We start from the raw sequence: 19,697 nt of genomic DNA, 5'->3' as shown, positions 1-19,697 counted from the left end.
AGTGAGAGAACTACAACTACTAAGCTTGCTAGAACAGAGATGCTACGGTTGCAGGGTCGGTTGGGGGTCCCTTCTTTTCAATCTTCTATTGATATTCGTACACAGTGGCATGCATCAAGGGGAGTTACGCTTAAGTCAAAACGGCCCGACATGATGCAATACCCAAACGTAGAGCAAACAGTGTACGGGACCCATGCTTTCATCCCATATTAGAAAATCACCACAACCGGGCGAGTTATTGTGAACCTGATGCCATCGTGGTTCGGTTACAGCCATGCACACTGTGTTCCCGTCAATATCAAACAAAATGATCAATTAAAAGAAGGGCTCCCAGGCTTATGTTAGGGGGATGATATTCATAAGGGCCTATAGCATAATGTTAGCAAAAAGCTAGTAGTGTGGCGGCTGTGTTTTTTGTTGTTATTTTAGTTTCCTCTGTCTTTTTCCAAACCCATTATCTTGAAAACCAACAGAAATGTGATGCTGCTCCACGGCACTACATTACGTCTCTGTGGCAACGCCATTGATAATGGTAAGAGAGGCTACGCTAGCTGGGGAAGCCAGGCCGGAGATGGAGATAGAGTAGGAGGGTGACAGAGAGAGAGGGAGAGAGACAGAGAGAGGGAGAGAGAGACAAAGAGATAGACAGAGTGACAGAGCGAGACAGAGCCAGTTGGGTTGTGGGAGTTATTGCAGACACCGCACACTTCTGGATAGGCATACTCACTAAGGGGCAGAGTGGTTGGAGGAGGGATGGAGGGGGTTGAGGTCTCTGGTGGAGCTGAAAGATGGCGGACAGAGGGTGAGCGGCCGTTTCTCTCCCGGCCGTTTCCCCCCCCCCCCCCCCCCCCCTCTAACAGCACCGTCCGGTGATCTCTCTCTCTCTCTCTCTCTCTCTCTCTCTCTCTCTCTCTCTCTCTCTCTCTCTCTCTCTCTCTCTCTCTCTCTCTCTCTCTCTCTCTCTCTCTCTCTCTCTCTCTCTCTCTCTCTCTCTCTCTCTCTCTCTCTCTCTCTCTCTCTACTTGATTATTTATCTGCAAGCTTTGACCATCCTCCCTGAACCCCTACTGTACACCTTGGCTTCACACCTAGCCATGGCTGTGTGTTTGTGTTACTTATTCTGCATTAGAATCCTTAGGTAATAATAAGAGACAATCACTTGAAGATACTTGTAAATGGATAAACGTGTGTAAAATAGCATGCCGCTGTATTTTAGGAAAATGATGTATTCCTAAACTTCGCATCAAAGCCATTTCTCAGCTTTCTTTCTGTATTTTGTTCACTTTCTGCAAAACAAAATGACTTACCACCAACTTAAAAGGGACACATAGCATCTGAGACTAGAGGAAGGGGGTTAAGTCCTACATGGTCAATACTAGCTACAGGGATTTAAATGAGCCAACCGAATGTACAGCCACACAAACCTGATTCCCCATTAGTGTAATGAAATGGAATGCTGTCTGGAAAAGTTGAGTGAGAAAAGAGTTACGAATGGCTGGTCAGAAAAAATTACATAATAAAGTATGTTTTCATTTCTTGAATGCAGTCAGAATAAAACGACTGCATTTCGATGGGAGTCTTTTTTTTTTCTTCCTTTTCTTTCACTCGAGCTATAAGCAATGAAACACAATGACGCGATTCCATTATAGAAACATTTCCCTGCCATCATTATATAGATTTTTATGCATTGAGAGAATGGGTGACTTCAAACGAATGCTGCTGGCGGTGTAACTGTAGCGGAAATAAAGGAACACGATAGAAAATAATGAAGGCGAGATGGGAAGAGAGGCACACTTACTTGTGAAAGTATACCCTGGATGGTCCAAGGAAACAAAAGAAAGTGTAAGAGAGGGAGAGAGAGAGAAAGAAAGAGAGATGGAAAATCATAATAAAAAAACAGGGGAAATACAAAGCATGAGTTGAGAAACACAATGAAATGGCTGAGGGCGGCTCGGTCCTCTATCTTAATATCATACAAAACAAAAGAGTTAGTCTTTGTGACGCTTGTTGATCTTAGATTTCTATCTGTGCCTGTTGTTGTCTATTTGATCCTTCTGTGCCTGAGACATCTATTACCAAAACAATCCAGTATTGAGTGCGAAAATAAAACTCCCCCCTACCCCAAAACAGATATTACTAAATAAATGTCAAATGATTACATATAGTCTTTTTGTTTTTCCGAATCATTCTATTGACTGTGTAGTCTGCAATCATTCACTCGGACAGAGCCGCCTTCTTACGAGATTTGGAAAATCAGGCGAAACCAGGGTAAGGGGAAGTAGAGGAATACTGCTGGAGCAGTGCAGAGCTAAGGAGACACAGATGGTATGGTGTGACACTCAATGACTGACTAAATGATGCGGGTTCATGTTTATGCAACAAGGGAACCAGCTTTCTTTGTGGAAGTAGACCCACCACGCGTAACGTGTAGGTCTCTTTTCAGTTTGTTTTTTTTGGTCTGTTTCCTTACAAGATATTCTAATCCTCGCAGAATTCATTTTGAGGCATCCCGATTTGCAGTGGTTTCAAATTTTGGAAACTCGTTAAAGGTGAACCAATAGGATTGGTTAGTTGACGGGAAAGGGGTCGTAAAATCGCTGCACATGATCATTTGGTGCCACGTGGGCTGATACTTATAGCAGAAACATTTTTGAAATTACCCATACCATACCAAATGTGATCCTTGCATAGGAGTGCCTTGCATAATGCATTAAAGCAAGGAAAAAAGGAAACACAAAAAAAGGATGGCAGGGCTGAAATGGCCTAGAAGGAATAATAATGGGCTATATTTAACATAAAGAGGAAGTAAATCTAGTCAAAGATGCCAATGGATACTAAACACACACATGCACGCACATGTAGGAACACAGTTAATCGGATATACAGCTAGTATGAAGTCCCATGCATTCGATTTCCATTATGCTTCACTTTGTGGTTGAACATACCATAATCTACATTAAGAGGTTTAATCTCCATATAATTAGATCGCATTATTTCCAATTATTATTATTAATGAGTCTCTACTTACTGGACACATATCATACATTACTCAAATAGGATTGCATAGAGTCGTACTTGAAAAAGTAGTCCCTCTTTTGCATGAAGTATAATCAAAACGGACGCAAAGTAAACGTGAAAACAAAAACAAATTTTAATGTCGGAGCTATATTATGATCCGAAGCTTAGGTCCCCTTTCAATTTATACTCTTCAGGATCGTCACGCGATTGCAATTCCCCCCGAAATGACTCCCGTAAAAAAAAACTCCTCTACGCCACTGTTTCTGTGGAGAAATGAATGGTTGGGGAGGAGGGTGGGACGGGCAGGGGGAAGACCTCAGACATGAGTGTCTTCTGTGCACACACACTGAAAAAAAACAATGTTAAGGAGATGAAGAGGAGAGGAAGAGAAACGCACACATAATACTGTTCCACAAGAGCTTCCTGCATCACAGCGGTTCGTGGACAGACAGACAACACACTTCGAAAAAAAAACCTATCAAATAAACACAAACACAATACAGCACACAACAAACAAGAGACAGGCACAGATATGTGACGTGGGCCCAGTGAGCCAGACCGGGCAATGGACTGTAGATGCATAATAAATAAATGAGCAGCCACTCTCTTTCTGGCAGAGGTCTGAAGCAGGGAATGTGCTGCAGCGGCCTGTGGTGGTGCTGGATGTGGTGGTGCTGGTGGAGGAGGAGGAGGAGGAGGAGGTGTGGATTGGGGTGGGGGGGGACTGTGGCAGAGATGGTGTTGGTGAATCGCTGATAGCATCTGGACCGCGCGATGGGGAGGGGGGGGGGGGGGGGGTGGGGGGTCCAGGAAGGAGATGGATGATGCAGAGGGACGGGAGGAGGGGGTGGGAGCACTTTAAGTGGGGGAGGGCTGGAAATACGTGTCAGGGTTGCCGGGCAGACCTGAGGAGGCACAGTGGGGAGGGAGGGGGGGTGTACTTACGGACTGGCTCCGTCTTGAACGCGGTAGAAGGGCTGCTCTCGCCGTCTCCCTTGCCGTTGACGGCGGCCATCTTGACCTCGTAGGCGGTCTCCGGCTTCAGGCCGGTGAGGGTGATGAAGTTAGTACCTGGCGGAACGGAGCAATGTCATGCACACAGCGTCAGCTCCAAAGAACACCTTCTGTCACACCTTAAGGAAACGGCCGCCTATAACACAATTAGATTTTTCAAAACGAAGCCGGGGTCGAATTCAATCGCGTGACAACCCGAGGTCAACCGAGGACACGCTGCCACGGAAAATCATAATATTCCCGGCGGACACGCGAAGGAAAAAGATAACAGAAAGATGTAGGTGGTGGGATCCGGAGAATATAAATTTGGCGGTTTGTTAAGGTTGGCAAACAGCGCTCCTGGCCTCTGCCGTGTCCTGTGTGGTCTCCCGGTGTGTATTTATGCGGGTGGAGGGAGAATGGGCCTCCGTTTGAGAGAGAAGTGGATGCACTTGTGCAGACGGGGGCCGGAGCTGTCGAAAAAATGTGTTTGAAGATATGGATGAAAAAATAAAAGAACTCTGCGTGTCTCAATTTGTAAGTCTGCGTGTCTCGAGATTTTAGGCTAATTGGATTTGAACATGTCAATTGAATATAATTATGTAAAAAATATATACTTGTGTATAGAACAGAGCAAAATTTGGATTCATGTATAAACACTCCGTTTCCTCAGAGGAATAGAAGTACATGACAGGCCGACTCCTTGGTCTTGAGATGACAGAGGAGCCTGATTAACGATTGGCTGATTTGTCCCATGTGACCGTCACGACTACCAAATCGCCCGGATGCTTCCAGGAAACAGCCAGACGCCAGATGCTAGCAATAATCTGAGCAGCGGTGACATCGGAGGCAGCTATGAAAGTTATTCTACAATGTCCTACGATGTGGCAGTGCCTAAATACTCGCAATGAGGGGTTTAGAAAAAGAAAACACTGAATCAGCTCTCTCATTTTCTCCAGTATTCAACGTATTTTTATAACTGCTGTAAAATTGCCCTCTTATTTTTTCTTGTGCTGTGTCTTGTCTGTCGATGTATTGAGTAATATGTTGTCCTCGTCTGTTCTGTTGTGTTGTTTTGGTTTTAAGTTGATATACCGTCAGTTCCACCGGCATTGGCTGTGTGGTCAATAAATCTTTGAATTGAATGTAGACTAAACGTTTGTCTTTTACGAAAACAACCAAACACTACCTCTCCCGAACCATTACCCACAACCATTATTCTCTCTGCAATCACACAAGCCAGAAACACCAACCGCATCAAAACCCTCCCTGCAGGCATCTCGAACAGACATAAAATGAAAAACAAAATCAAACAATAACAAAAACACAGTTGATCATGTGACTCACCGGTCTCAACCTCAAACTCCCGGCTGGACCACTCCTGTCCGGGCTGGCGCCAATCCACCTTGTACCTGAGGATGGACACTCCGCCGTTGGAGTCGGGCTCCTCAAACTCCACCTCCACCGTGCTGGAGAAGGGCACCACCCGCTCCACCGTGGGGGCCGAGGGCACCTCTGCAGCACCACACAGTAAGGGGCTCGGGTTCAGAACATTGCTCCATATGTTACCAGCTTGGCAGCTCGTTCTCCTCTGTTATCGTTACACAGAGTGGCCATTAACATAACACACAGATTATGACAATTTGGGGGAAAACTATTAAAATGTCTTGGTCTAGGAACTACAAGTGGAGGATCATAAAAAACAGGTAAGTGTGTGGTAGTAAAATGCTTCTTTTAGCAGTGTTTATTCATGCAGTATATTCAGGAAAATGGTAGATATTCAGGCACACGTCATAGCGTGGAAGTGGAATGGTATGTGCGATGTTTATGATACAGGATATATATAAATATTCCTCTAATGGGAAAACATTCAATTGAGGGGAATGACTCTAGTCTGAGCTAGCACAGGTTATGAGGTGTACAGCTGGATTTGTGATGGTTTTTACCAGCCATCTTGAACCCAGCATATGTGCATGTAGACGCTTTGTGCCTCTGATTGCGGCGGAGACAGATCTGGTTGTTGAGTTGTGATCGTGCTGCTTTGCCTTGCACATGCACTCAATGGCTAGGGCACCAATACTAAACACCACATCAGGGGCTCATTCATATGCAAATAACTCAAACACACGTCTCCAAAACGCCCTGCCTATTATCACGGAGGGAAAAGCGTGACGCAAACGCTGTTTGCTAAACAGGATACATTCTTAGAAATTGCCAAAAGCCAAGTTACCAAATGAGAAAAATCTAAGTTTTGATGTAAACAGTCATAAAGAAAATAGGGAAGACGCAGTGCATACATAAGGCATGCAGGTGTGATGCAGACTCAGCGAGGCGTGATGCATGGGGGGGGATGATTCCCCCCCCCCCCGCCAAGATAATCCTGTGAATTTGATAAGGTTGGTGGAGGTGTTCATTAACAATCCAACCTTATTACCTGCTGCTCCTATCAGACACATGGGCTCCATGTGATTCCCCTGTGATTACCTCACCAGATTTAATCTCAGTCTTAAGCCTGTGGTACTTATCACCAGGCTTGCTTTTGCACCTCCCACATTACAAGCTGGTATGTTTTTTAGTTTTTATTACAACTGCGTTATCCTTCCGTATTGTGCCCATGAGCGTTTGCGCCCAAACTAGCGTTTGCTATTGGACTATTGTTGGAAATCTTTTCAAAGGCTACCATAGTTCTTTATGAAGCCTAAATTCTGCAGCCTCGAATTTAGATATTTTTTTATGACGTTAAGATATGAAGATTAGGTTTGAATAACATCTCGCCTGGCCCCCAGATCATTCATTCAAATAAGGAAATGTGGCAAAATAGGGGGTAAGCCGACAAGATAAGTGGCAAAGCATAACAGACGTATACTCAAATGAGCGTATGATTTGTCCTTACTCACTACTTAATGGTTAAGTAAACCACCATTTCAGCAGTTAAGACGTTTAAAAAGATGTGATGTGAACCGTTGTGACAATCAAAAAGATTTTCCTTAAAAATAACACATTGAGATCCACAGGAGCAAATGCGAGGGGCGTTGTCAGACATTGTCAACTCAAATCCCACACTTAGTCGAGCTAAGGTGCACAGCAAATAACAAACGATCACTCTGTAAAAGCGTTTTCAGCCTGAAGTGGCAGAGTTCCTAAATTGACTGAGAACTACCCCCCGTTTAACCACTTTATACATTTTTGTCAAAAAACACTTTGTGAGACCAAACTAAACCATTTTTCAACTGAAAACATTTTTGGGGTTTACTTTCCTTTAGAATGTCTGGCAGATTAACATTCAATTTGGATGGGGTTAGGATAAGACAAAAAGCTTGACAAAAGTTTCTGGTTTACAAACCTGCTTGGATCAAAAGGAACTCTTTGGACTCTGAGCCAATCACGTTGGTCGCTGTGCAGTTGTAGCTTCCGAAGTCGTTCTGGGATTCGGGGTTGATCTGCAAGGCGCACAGACAAGGCGTATTGTTTTATCTCTGTTCCTTTATTCCTGTGACAATTCCTAATGTTTTATTCAGCTATTCTGTTCTTTCTGGTCACCAAGCTTTGGATATCACACCCTCACTTGGTACAGACAGCTACCGCTATTATGCCTGAAAGGGGCCTAACTCACCTTAACAATGCCCCTTTTGAAAGCAAACACTGAAATCAGATCTCTTCAGACAGCGCCGAAACATAGACCACAAGCGCAATTTGCGGCATGTCACCAACACTTGTTAGAAAGGGCAGTTTCTCCACGGTTGATGCAGATTTCCCTTATAGCTGCTCTACCTTTCCTCCACTTGTCCTTCTCACTGAAAATGATGTTAAGATCCTGAAGCTACAGAATAATTGCAATTTGCCAGTATGTAATAGAAGTCAATAACTTACTAAAGCCTGTGAACTATAGTAGCTAAAAAATCATAACACATTTTTATAAAATTCATTTTTCATTATCGTTTTTTTAGGGCCGTCTACTTTAAAGTGTGTGCTGGAGTGTGCACAATGTTGCGTGCTCGGCTACTTTGCATAATTTTCAGTACATCATCGTATGATATGTTGTAGGCTGGCTGTTTAATAAAATGATTGTATTATGTGCAGATTACCTACTATACACCATGCTGAAATGTGTGGGACATTTATATGGTGTGGTCTGCGTGCCTTTGCGACACGTATGAATGGAATTAATCATGCATGTTTGGTTTTAATTTATTTTCATGTTTTGGCAATGGTGTGGTGTGAGCGAGGGGGGAAAAAGCTACTTGATTAATTCGTATTGCAACGTTACGTGCTGCTTAATTAAAATACGTGGGCCAACGGAAAACAAAGGCAAATATTTCACTCCTTTCCAAAACACACCACTTAAAGTGTGACATTATTTTGAGAAGCCACTATGCTAATAAAGACATCGCAGCACCGATAGCATGAATACATTTGTATGCCACATCTGTGCTGCTGAGTGAAATGCTGTATTTAACCAATCCTAATTCATTCAACGTCACATTCATCGGAGTAGAGAAGACATTTTAATTAGTTTCCAGCTCCATGTTTATATCCTAATAGTCAATTATAAAAAGGCAGAGACCCACGGAATGCACAGAAGATTCCTGTAAAAAGCAATATCTTATCTGTATAATGAACGTACAGTGGACGTCATGACTTTCCATCTGATGTGCAGTCAGGCAATTAAAAAAGCACCCGTGAAAGGGAATGTGACCGTGTGGAGGCAAACCTCCAGGTAGCTGGCGGTGGGGGTGCTGTAGATCTTAATGTTGGTGGTGTTGGCGGAGGGCAGCTGCTGGCCGTCCCTGAACCAGACCACCGTGGCCCCCGGGTGGGCCAGCACCTCACAGCTGATGTTGGCCGAATTCCCCTCCCACGTGTACACTGTCACTGGGCCCTGGATCTTCGGAGAGTCTGCAGGAGAATCAGAGGAAGGTCAGCACACCACACCAAAAGGTAGTCTGAACCGGGGAGTCTAATAAGGCAGCAACCAGGCAACAGGGTTTTCTTTTCTTGGTACGTGATGCAAGGTTGTGGGGATTATTAGAGGAGAGCGCCCCCCCCACCGAGTACAGATTGGTCACTGCAGGGCAGAGAAAATTATTATTGGCATCATTTAGGAAATTCAGACTGGCATTGTTTTTAAATCTGCAGATACAAAAATGAAAATGAATTGTATTGTCACTGGAGTGTTTTCTAATGGTCCAATTTATACCTGCAGCGAGATAGAGATAGACGTTTACATGTAACATTTATTTTTCAATTCCGATCTTGGAAGATTATATTGGGATCATATGAATGATTTCATGCGGGGTTATTTTACCCAGGGAAATATTTGTGTTGCAATTTCAGACCATAATTTCTCCATTTAAAAATAAATTCATCATACATTTGGGCTACAGATAGGCTCTTTGACCAATTGACATGAATATTTAATGAAGAACAACATATACAATTGAATAATTCAGATGATGATCATCATCATCTTCGTAGCCTGGCATAACAAGTTTTAATGAAACTTCCATTTTCATTTTGCCTCGCTATCCTCTTTTTTCCTGCTCACATTATCAGCTTGCTCACTCATGCACTGCCCATGCACACACACACACACACACACACACACACACACACACACACACACACACACACACACACACACACACACACACACACACACACACACACACACACACACACACACACAAACCCACATGGCATAAGCTTCTCGATGACGTAACTGGCGCACGCACACACACACACAATATGGAGTGACACATGGCCCTTTCACCTTTGACCCTGCCTCCCCTGTAGCGTCTTCTTACGTCTCCCAGGACACATGACGGACATGGCTGAGTCAGCCTCTCCGTCCGCCAGCCCACCACTAAAAACCTCCCCGATCGAAGTCGCCCTGGACCTTATCGACGACACAGAGCCAGGGAGCGACCGCTGACTGGAAAGTTTGATTCCCGTTGAAGACGTTACCGCAAAGTTCTGATGAGTTTCCCAGCCCCCCAAAAATAATTATAAATATACAACTTAATGTTTATATTTAATAATAATTGTACAGGCGTGGCTGCTTAGAGGACCATGACATGATTTTAATGCTACTAGTTGTCATCCTCATCAACAGAACCAACTCAATCATATAGCGATCACTCATGCACACCCACGCACCCTCCCATACACACGCACAAACACACACACACCCACACAAACACACACGCACAAACAAACATACATTCACACACATACATACATTCACACACACCCGCACCACATCTAATGAGCATGCTGGGCATTTGATTGGAAAATGGTTTCCCTAGACGCAATGGCCATGAAGGAAGGGGATTGGTGGGCTTGCTAAGACAAAGCACCTTCTTTTCCCCAAACTGCCATCGATGATTGCTAAGCAACACCAACTCAGCTACCTGATTACTGCTTGATAACTCCTGCCAACTGTTACGCCGACAGTTCTATTAGCGGCCCATTCAGATTCCTATCTGCTTTAGGCACAAATTGCTGGTGGGTTTTGTGTGTATGTGTGTGCGTTTTGGGGGGCGGGGTGGGCAGTGAATGTAATCCAATTAGCTGTTCATTAGCTTCTGTGAGACCTGGCATCTCACCAACACAGATTGTGATATTGCAAAATAAGATCAAGTGCCGTTGGTCTCCCACTCAAACGTATGAGAGATTACTAAAAAGATAAATACAATGTATTATTAATGCACACAATGGATGAAGTCTCGGTAATTAGTGGTTTGTTGGGAATCGTTGAACAGCCTTGGCTAACGTCATTGGCATTGGCTAGAAACATGATGCGCCCAGCTGAATATACTACCGTATCAGTTCGTATCAGGAGTGACAAAGAACAAACACCTTCTGGAGACGTGTCTGGCTTAACGCCTTCATGTTGTGGGATTTAGCACGCCGTTGTTGATGAATGGAAAGAGTGTTTCAGGTGCCGTGCAGATAGAAAACGCACAAAGGACCGTCCAATGGAACACGCTCAAAGAGGAAGACGACGCAAGGACACATTTCTAAAGAGGTTCATCAAAAAGATAAAGAAACAGCAGCAAACAGGTCTATTTTTACTAGCAAAGGTTAAATAAAACATAACGACTTGTATTCACTTTATACAATATTACTGGGCAAAGAAAATATGGCCTTGATGCCCAAATCACTGTTACAGTGTGCGGTAAGAGTTATGTGAGCTATTTTACAGTGAATATTAATAGGTGTAGTGTGTAGGTGGACTTACAGCGGACTTCCAGGTACATGTTCTTGCTGTCCTGGCCTATGGGGTTCCGGGCAGTACAGAGGTACTGGCCGGCATCGTTGAACTGCACATACTTTATGGTCAGAGAGGAGACCCGAGCGTCGCTCCGTACGACAACGTTTCCATCCAAGCTCTGCAAAGAGAAAGGCTGAATTGAAGAACCTCAAAATTTTACAAAAGAGGGGAAAGAGAGAGCTACATTGCGCATGACAAAGTTTCCCTGCAAACCTCAATATTATAGGTGGAAGAAGAAAATAAAGACTGGTTATTGTTTTCTTCATTCTTAATGGAACATACGAGTTATACAAACAATCCTTAATGTAATCCTTAAAGTGTGACAAATTAGTGAATTTAAATCACCACAATGCTATGGTCGAGCAGCACTTTTAGCCAACATAAAAACTTTTTGGACATAGAAATTGTTTAATGAAAAAAATGTACAGATTGGGCCATTGGCAGAAACAAATAAATAAAATAAAGGGAAACCGATTTGGTTGTTACCAAGTCCTTCATAAAGGACATTGAGGAAGGACACAGTGGAAAAGAAACAGATAATAGTGCAAATAAATGCATCGGTTTGACTCAAATCAGAGCTACTAAAAATACCCCCAATCCTTCATTTTGGGGAAATTGCAGTTTGACACGAAGGTCGCAAAGAGAAAGATATCTACCTACGAGCTACTCTTACACAGATCAGCGGTACAGTCAAGGGGATGCAGATGTGACTGGAATACAGCTGTTGCTATGGTGAGCGAGGGGTATGAGGAGGAGTGTCCGGGAACATTTTTAAAAGGGCGACATTAATCTTCTGCGACTGCAATGACACAGCCACAAGCTGTGTGTGCGTGCGTGTGTGTGTTTGTCATCATGGTATTGTGTGTGTGTGTATGTATGTGTGTTTGTCTGTGTGTGTGTGTGTGTGTTGGTGTTTATGTCTGCTTATGTGCATGCTTTTATATGTGTTTGTTTGTATGTGTGTGTGTGTGTGTGTCTGTGTGTGTGTTGGTGTTTATGTCTGCTTATGTGCATGCTTTTATATGTGTTTGTTTGTATGTGTGTGTGTGTGTGTGTGTGTGTGTGTGTGTGTGTTTATGTCTGCATGTGTGCATGCATTTGTATGTGTGTTTGTATTGTGTGTGTGTGTGTGTGTGTGTGTGTGTGTGTGTGTGTGTGTGTGTGTGTGTGTGTGTGTGTGTGTGTGTGTGTGTGTGTGTGTGTGTGTGTGTGTGTGTGTGTGTGTGTTGGTGTTTATGTCTGCTTATGTGCATGCTTTTATGTTTGTGTGTGTGTGTGTGTGTGTGTGTGTGTGTGTGTGTGTGTGTGTGTGTGTGTGTGTGTGTGTGTGTGTGTGTGTGTGTGTGTGTGTGTGTGTGTGTGTGTGTGTGTGTGTGTGTGTGTGTGTGCGCACGCTTTAGGGGTGGGGAGTGGTCCAAGGCTAAACCAGGGCAATTCCATAATGACTACACGTGTACACACAAAGCTATAATTATTTGTTTACAACCATTTCCTACCTGTAGGAATGTTGAATGGTGGAATTTGCAAATGATTTAGAAAAATGCTTTAACAGAGCGGCTGATGAGCCAGCACGAAAAACATAATCCCTGAGTTGGCTTGCAAATGTTGTTAAATCAGTTAAGCGGCAGTAGAAGCTATTAAATGGCCATTTTATATATTTCATTTTGGCAAATAGCCACAATAACAAAGTCATTTTTCTCCATTGTGATGGCACTTCGAGAGCACCCGGGATGGACCTCTGTGTGTTGGTGTATGCGTGTGTTTGTGTGTGTTTGTGTGTGTGTTTCATCGATGACACACCACATGGATGCTCTGTTATCATTACACTCTGTCCCTCAGTTCACCCCAGGGCGCATGCCTCATAAACACATTGTATGGCAGGGATTTATTGTGTCTATGTACCGACGTACAGGTCTGCGCCCTCTTGTAATTATGATTATCGTCCTATACATTCACTGTTCTAATAGTAAACTGGTTGTGAAAAATCTCTTGCCCTTCGGACATTGCCTTTCATTAACTTGCCAAGGGAATTAACCTTTCCCTTCAAAGCTGCAATCACAGACCAAAAACACAAGCCATCACTCCCAGTCCCTCAAGCCCCCACCTGCCCAGCCCTAAGGGTGGAAGCCTTTGTTGTTATTGTTGTTGTTGTTGTTTTCCTTTCCATTCTCACTCTCAACGGAACCGCATGTTGTCATCCGGTCAAACCTGTATTCCCCGAGCTGCAGTTTTAAAATTGCGTTTTAATGTTACCTTCGTCTGAACTTGTTTTTTTAATTTAAAGCTTTTGCTTTAATGAGATGACGTTAGGAAAATAAATAACATTCTTCTTATTAGCATACGGTAATATATTCCCTTATGCTTATATTGCTTATTCCTTTTTTATGTTGGGATGCATAGTGTGACTTGCATTAACAATGTTTGAAAGAGAGACATGCATTGAGGAGTAGACAGAAGAGAGTTGATGGGGAAAAAAAACGAGAATGTGAACACATAAATGCACACAGAGAAATAAATAAATGCACTTTAAAAAACAAACATATAAAATAAAATCAGCATACTGTTCCTTACCATACCGACAAGAAAAAATAGAAAATATGACTCTTTAAGCACTCTACTCTAATAGAAATCCCTTAATGTGTATAGATAAAATATAACGTGGCAGTTGGATTTATTTGGAGTTACGCTAGCTCAGCTAGTATAATACTGCTAACAACTGGTAAGTAGCTACAATACATGCTAATAAGCAGGGAGAATCTAAGACAATCAAAGAGGGAACACACTAGAAATGTTTTAATTACTGATATTGATAGTGAAGTTAGTTCAGCCGTTTAATGAAAACGGTTCATTATAATGAGTATCTCCAAACCATATATTGGATTTTAAGGAAGAAATTGATGGTAAAGCACCGAGTTCCAGTGAGAAGTTGAATTACAGTGGTCTGTCCGCCCCTCCATGGTGATAAGGGCCGAAGGCTGGTGTGATGCAAACAGTGCTCATCTAATGGAAATAAACCCACAAATTGCTGCTATGAATATATGATCGAACATGCAGCAGCTTGAATGAGGATTTTCATGAGCAGTTCTCTGAATCCAAGCTGCATTAGATGTTCTGTATTTTTGATGTTCATTTCTTTCAACGGCAAAAGCCGCAGGTGGGACGTCATTTTTGACGGACACATTGCTAGGTGTTCAGGTTCCCTTCGCTCGTGGAAAAGTACTTTTGAAACGTTCGGCCTATTACATTTAGGTGCGGTGGTTACTTAGCGCTGTCCGCTGCTGCGCACAATCACTCGCAGCACCCAAAGTCACCTCTCGTGGAAAAAGGTGCTTTGTTCAGGCTGACATGAAGACCAGGGGACCAGTCTATGAAATAACCTGACCCGGGCAGGAGGGGGAATAGCACAAAGGATCCCGCCAACTATGACCACAGCCAAATAGAAGTGCCTGCTGTTCCGATTTTGTTGGGCGTTAACAAAGTTTACAAAAAATGATTTTTTACACATTGACATACATGAGGGTAAGTTTGTTACGTGGTTTACCCAAGACAGGAGTTAGAATGGGTCTGCTCTACAACAAACTCTAGGTGTTGGTTTTTAATGGGGTTTTCAAGCTAGTATTAGGCTACGCTATCTAGTAGCCATACCTCGTAAGTGTCTGGTCGAGTCCAAGAAGCCTGGAAATGATAAACAGAAAATAAATAATAACATGCAGCAGCAGGAGGAACATGAAAAAAAATGACAAAACAGGCAGGGCAAAAACACAGAACTCGTGCAATAGGCAGATAATTCATTATTCTGAAGTATGGTTATTTCCCCCTAAGATAAATGAAAAGGCCCACATCGAAACAGAAGATGAGGCTTTATCAGGTATACCTATTACATTGTGTGGATTTCTACTCAATTAGGCCAATTTAGGCAGGGCCAAATGCATGAGAGCGAAAACAATATGAAATGGATTTCAATTAAGTCACAATAATATATTTATATTTACAACAACATCATAAGAAATCTAACACTGGGGTCATTTCAACAAGATGGGTTTAACATTGTATTTGGCTGTTCTTTGCTAAATTAATCATGTAAGCTTCTTAACAATTAAATGTTCAAACTATTATAGTAACAGTGAGCACATGCTTCCAGCCACCGCCATTGAGAATGGAGAGAAAAATGCACTTATGCAATTATGGTGATTAAAATAATCTTTTATTCCCTGTTTTCTCATTAGGATGTTCCATGTTATAATTACTTTGTTTTAGCACCTTGTTGCATGCCGCCCTCTTCTGATAATAACTTCAAAAAAATAAATAAATACAAATGAATAAACTAATGTCAGACAGAGCATAAAAATGGAGACGCTACATTCAAAAGGACCCATATGTTTATAATTTTCGACACCGTGCCTGGATGATGAATGCGTTTGAATGGCCCTCTTTCCGTTTTTGTGGTTGATGAGACATGGTCATCTTTGATAAATCAAATGGACCCACGACAGACGACAACGTGTGAGTCAGTCATTTTTCAAAAGAAGAAAGAAGGCAGCAGAAGCAATGATAATATGCGATGGGGCAACTCGGTGCTAATAAAAATTAGGGGCAGCCATTATCCAATGATCAAAAGAGATTTTTCAGATTACAGCGTCCCGCTAAACCAAAGTGACAGTGACAGAGAAGAGAGAGGGACGCGAATGGACTGTGAACTAACTCTTTTGAACCCGTCTCTTTATTTCCAACTTCACATACACGCACACACATACACACACACACACACACACCCACAGGGGCACACAGACACACACACAGGCGCACACATACATACACACACGCACACACACAAGGCTCGGGAGATGCACAGCGTGATGGGATTCTGATGACTGTTTATGATAAATGGCACCCATAATTGGAAAAGACGAGAGGAGTGAAAGCGTGGAGGTCGCACGTGTTGTCTTTTGATCAGGGGATACATAGCTGATAACATCCCTTCCCACTGGTACAAATAGCTACAAACACACACGTCTGTGTGAACAGAATGCAGGGAACAGGAACGTTATTGGTTGAGGCATAGTATTCCCAGTATTTGAAGTGTATGTGTACAGGGATACTGGGGAGTGCTCGATAGATACATTATATATGATGGTGTGTCTACTGGATTATCTGTGGGGGCTGTGCTCATAAATACTTAACTGGGGTACAACGAATTGACTTCAAATGGCCGCCGTTTGAATGTTTAAACATCGCCACTGATTTTGTCAAGCCACGACGGACGCCGGGTCACGACCCACCTGGTGTCAAAGTGAACACTCTGACGGAGGATTTTGGTATTCCCTGTGCATCCTCCCCTGCTCTGGGGTCTGGCCTGGAAGAACAGCTCATACAGTACAGTACAGTAGAGTACCGGCCAGCTGAGATCCTAATATAGCCCCCCCCCCCCCAGGAGTAGGGCACAGATGTAGCTGTTCCGTAACAGTGCCTCAGCCTCCGTATCCCCCCGCGGGGATGTCACAAGGCAGGTGTTGCTAACCATAAATCACGGGCGTCTCTGTGACAATCCTGGCCCGTTGCCGCGGAACCGATCCGTTTCGCAAATACTGAATAACTTAATGGATAGCTTCATTAAAGAGAGCGTTAAGAGCCTTGTTTGTCCGACTTGATTACTCAATTTCCACAAGCAAGGCAGTTGGAAACAAAATAGTGATTTGGAAGGATTAATACCATTTATTGTATTCATCGCAGAGAATTGCCCCCCTGAAGAGAGTCTTCCAACGGGTTCTCATCTGAATAAACCACAATATTTATTTGTGTTATTTAAACCTTGCAAGCAAGTAAGTTATGGAGAGGTATAACTATGGTTTAAAAAAGAAATGAAAAACCTCCTGATCTTATCTTGTGTTTATCATCACACAAGATAAGATCATCATTTTAAGACTTAAAACCAAACACAGTATAACTTATGATATATAAGTGCGGGAAATGCTCTGTGAGAACATCTATTCTGGGTGACGGAGTGCCTGCATCTTTGTGTTACAACTTAGATTTAAGCATGCTCCCTGATAATTTCTGACCAATCATTGCATCTCTTCCCTGATTGGTTCGGGAGATCCATCTTGCCTGTCAATCACATTCACTCACATGGCCTTATCATCTCAACGGCGGAGAAACATAGGGCCGGAGGTATGGAGGGAGGGAGGTAGCAGAGAGGGACGGAGAAGAGAAGGATGGAAGAGAGAGGGCAGGTGCATTTTGCTCTGATTTATTCGCTCTCTCTTTTTTACAACTCACAAAACTACAGCCGCTTTTATGTTCTCCTCTGCGCTTGACAAAAACGCAGTTTGGAGCCACCTTGCAACCCACCACGCAGCTGAATGATGAAAAAGGGTGAGTACCTGCTCTAGCTCGGTGAAGACCCGCGGGCCAAAGCTCCAGGTGATGGCGGGTGTAGGCTCGCCGGCCGCTTCGCAGGTCAGTGTCACCTGCTCCTGCAGCTCAGACGCCGTCTGGTTGTTCAGGTAGGTGATCCTGGGGATCACTGACAAGGAGACAAATAAACCCATTACATACAGAGAGCACTGAATAATTCACTGAACTTCCTATCTCCTTTAGAAAGACGGTTTGTATTTTAGGCATGTATTTAAGGCACCATGACTCGTCCTTTGATTATTGAGTACTGTACTCTGTCCATCAATGTTAATCATTGCATGGGATTATATAGTGTATATCTTTTTGTGTTGGTTTGTTCAGTTTTGTGCAATATGTGCTAATGCCCCAATTCCCCTCAAGGAGCTTTACCACTAAATGGAGAAAAAAGGGTTTAGTAAAAAAAAAAAAACAGCTATCTGGAATTACTTGACAAAGTGGCTGTAATACTGCCCAATGGTTTACGCTTCGTTCGGAAAGTGTGAACGAACGACGGCGTGACCTTTGGCTCAACCTTTTGAAAAAGCGGGAGTTAGACGTACACAGAGAAATTCTCTTACCGAACACGTTCAGGCTGACTTCCTCCTCCTTCTCCCCAGCCTTGTTCTTGGCCATGCAAGTGTAATCTCCTTGATCCACTTTGGTGACATCTTTTATTAGCAATTCAGAGCCATCCTCGTTCAGGCTGTACTTCTCGTCCGTTTCAAGGACAACATTGTTACTGGAGATAGGGAGAGAGAGAGACAATGGCGAAGGGGTGTGTGTGTGTGTGTGTGTGTGTGTGTGTGTGTGTGTGTGTGTGTGTGTGTGTGTGTGTGTGTGTGTGTGTGTGTGTGTGTGTGTGTGTGTGTGTGTGTGTGTGTGTGTGTCGAGAAAAACACAATGATGTCAATATCAGCCAAGGTTTTACATAAGTATATATATATGCATACAGACTGTAGTAGGAGGGGTGGAGGGTGGGGGGGTTTTGGTGGGGGGCTGCAAATAGGTTTCTCAAATCGCCACAACCATCTGTTTTATCTAAAGTAAGGCAGCCACAGACTAATACATGATTTAAAAAAAAGGCATATAGATATTCAAAAGATGCCTTCAAGGTTTACATAACGTAGTAATGTGCAAATGTTATGGGCTATCTATTCTCCATCTCGGCTTCTCTGGCTTTTTTCTATAGAAAGCTAGCCCTAGCCGTAACATTTCTTAACCCATGTTCAACCGCTGCCAATGCTCGTGTGATGAATAGCGCTCTTCAATTGTCCTCAAAGACTCCTTAAGCCCTGAGAAGCACCGCCCTTTGTCTGCCCGTAACAACCAGCAATCAGGCCGGGGCCCACTTCCTCCTACTCTCTGAGTCGTTTGTGGACGGGAGGGGGCAGAACTGCTACAGTGTACGTTGCGACACAACATAAGTGACAGGGCAGATGAGACAACCGTCGCACATTAAAATGAATGCTAGACCTTAAGCCTCCAGTGCTCTATCTAGCATCGCCACACTGACTCTGTGCTGACAGCTGTGACATTCACACATTGGTGCTAGTCAGCAGAATTTGGGGGTTTGGGTAGACCAGCAGAGCCCTGGCACTAACCAGCCATCTAGGTAGCGGAAATAAAGATTTGGATTTGGATGCTGGTTGATAAAAACAAACAAATTGTATCTTACTTTCATTTAATGTTGACTGCAATAGTTGTTTTAAAACAACTACTGATGCTATGTTGTTGACTTCAGGGCAAATTGGATTAAACATCATAGTGTGATATAGCTTATTAAGAATATGAATGATTACGACAAAACAATTTAGCACACTATCACAACATACTCATTTTGTATAATTTCATTGGCCATTATAACCAGGGCATGGCTATAATTAACACAGCATGATGAATTATTTTCCAGCCCCCAAGCTCAACAAATATTTTCAAATAATAAGCTGAAACAATGAACTATGGGTAACAAAATCGTCTTGGTAATGACAGTTTTTCTATTGCAGACTGCTGCTACTCGATA

The 19,697-nt window shown here is 43.2% G+C and overlaps 1 protein-coding gene across 1 annotated transcript in view; it reads right to left on the bottom strand.

Annotated features, from left to right (window-relative positions):
• The window catches only part of ncam1a (neural cell adhesion molecule 1a), a 167,310-nt gene that overhangs the window by 23,361 nt on the left and 124,252 nt on the right, over positions 1–19,697 (bottom strand). Inside the window, exons 7-15 of the mRNA XM_079738617.1 lie at positions 18,256–18,416; positions 17,665–17,807; positions 11,252–11,402; positions 8,723–8,907; positions 7,355–7,451; positions 5,359–5,526; positions 3,964–4,089; positions 1,799–1,813; positions 728–781 (exon numbers count right to left, since the gene is read on the bottom strand). Coding sequence (XP_079594743.1) covers positions 728–781; positions 1,799–1,813; positions 3,964–4,089; positions 5,359–5,526; positions 7,355–7,451; positions 8,723–8,907; positions 11,252–11,402; positions 17,665–17,807; positions 18,256–18,416 — 1,100 coding nt within the window. The remainder of the gene's footprint in view (positions 1–727; positions 782–1,798; positions 1,814–3,963; positions 4,090–5,358; positions 5,527–7,354; positions 7,452–8,722; positions 8,908–11,251; positions 11,403–17,664; positions 17,808–18,255; positions 18,417–19,697) is intronic.

The sequence above is a fragment of the Pollachius pollachius genome (genome assembly GCF_949987615.1).
Source record: "Pollachius pollachius genome assembly, chromosome: 6".
NCBI lineage: Eukaryota > Metazoa > Chordata > Actinopteri > Gadiformes > Gadidae > Pollachius > Pollachius pollachius.
The sequence above is the reverse complement of the archived record's forward strand: the minus strand, read 5'-3'. Positions and strand labels throughout refer to the sequence as shown.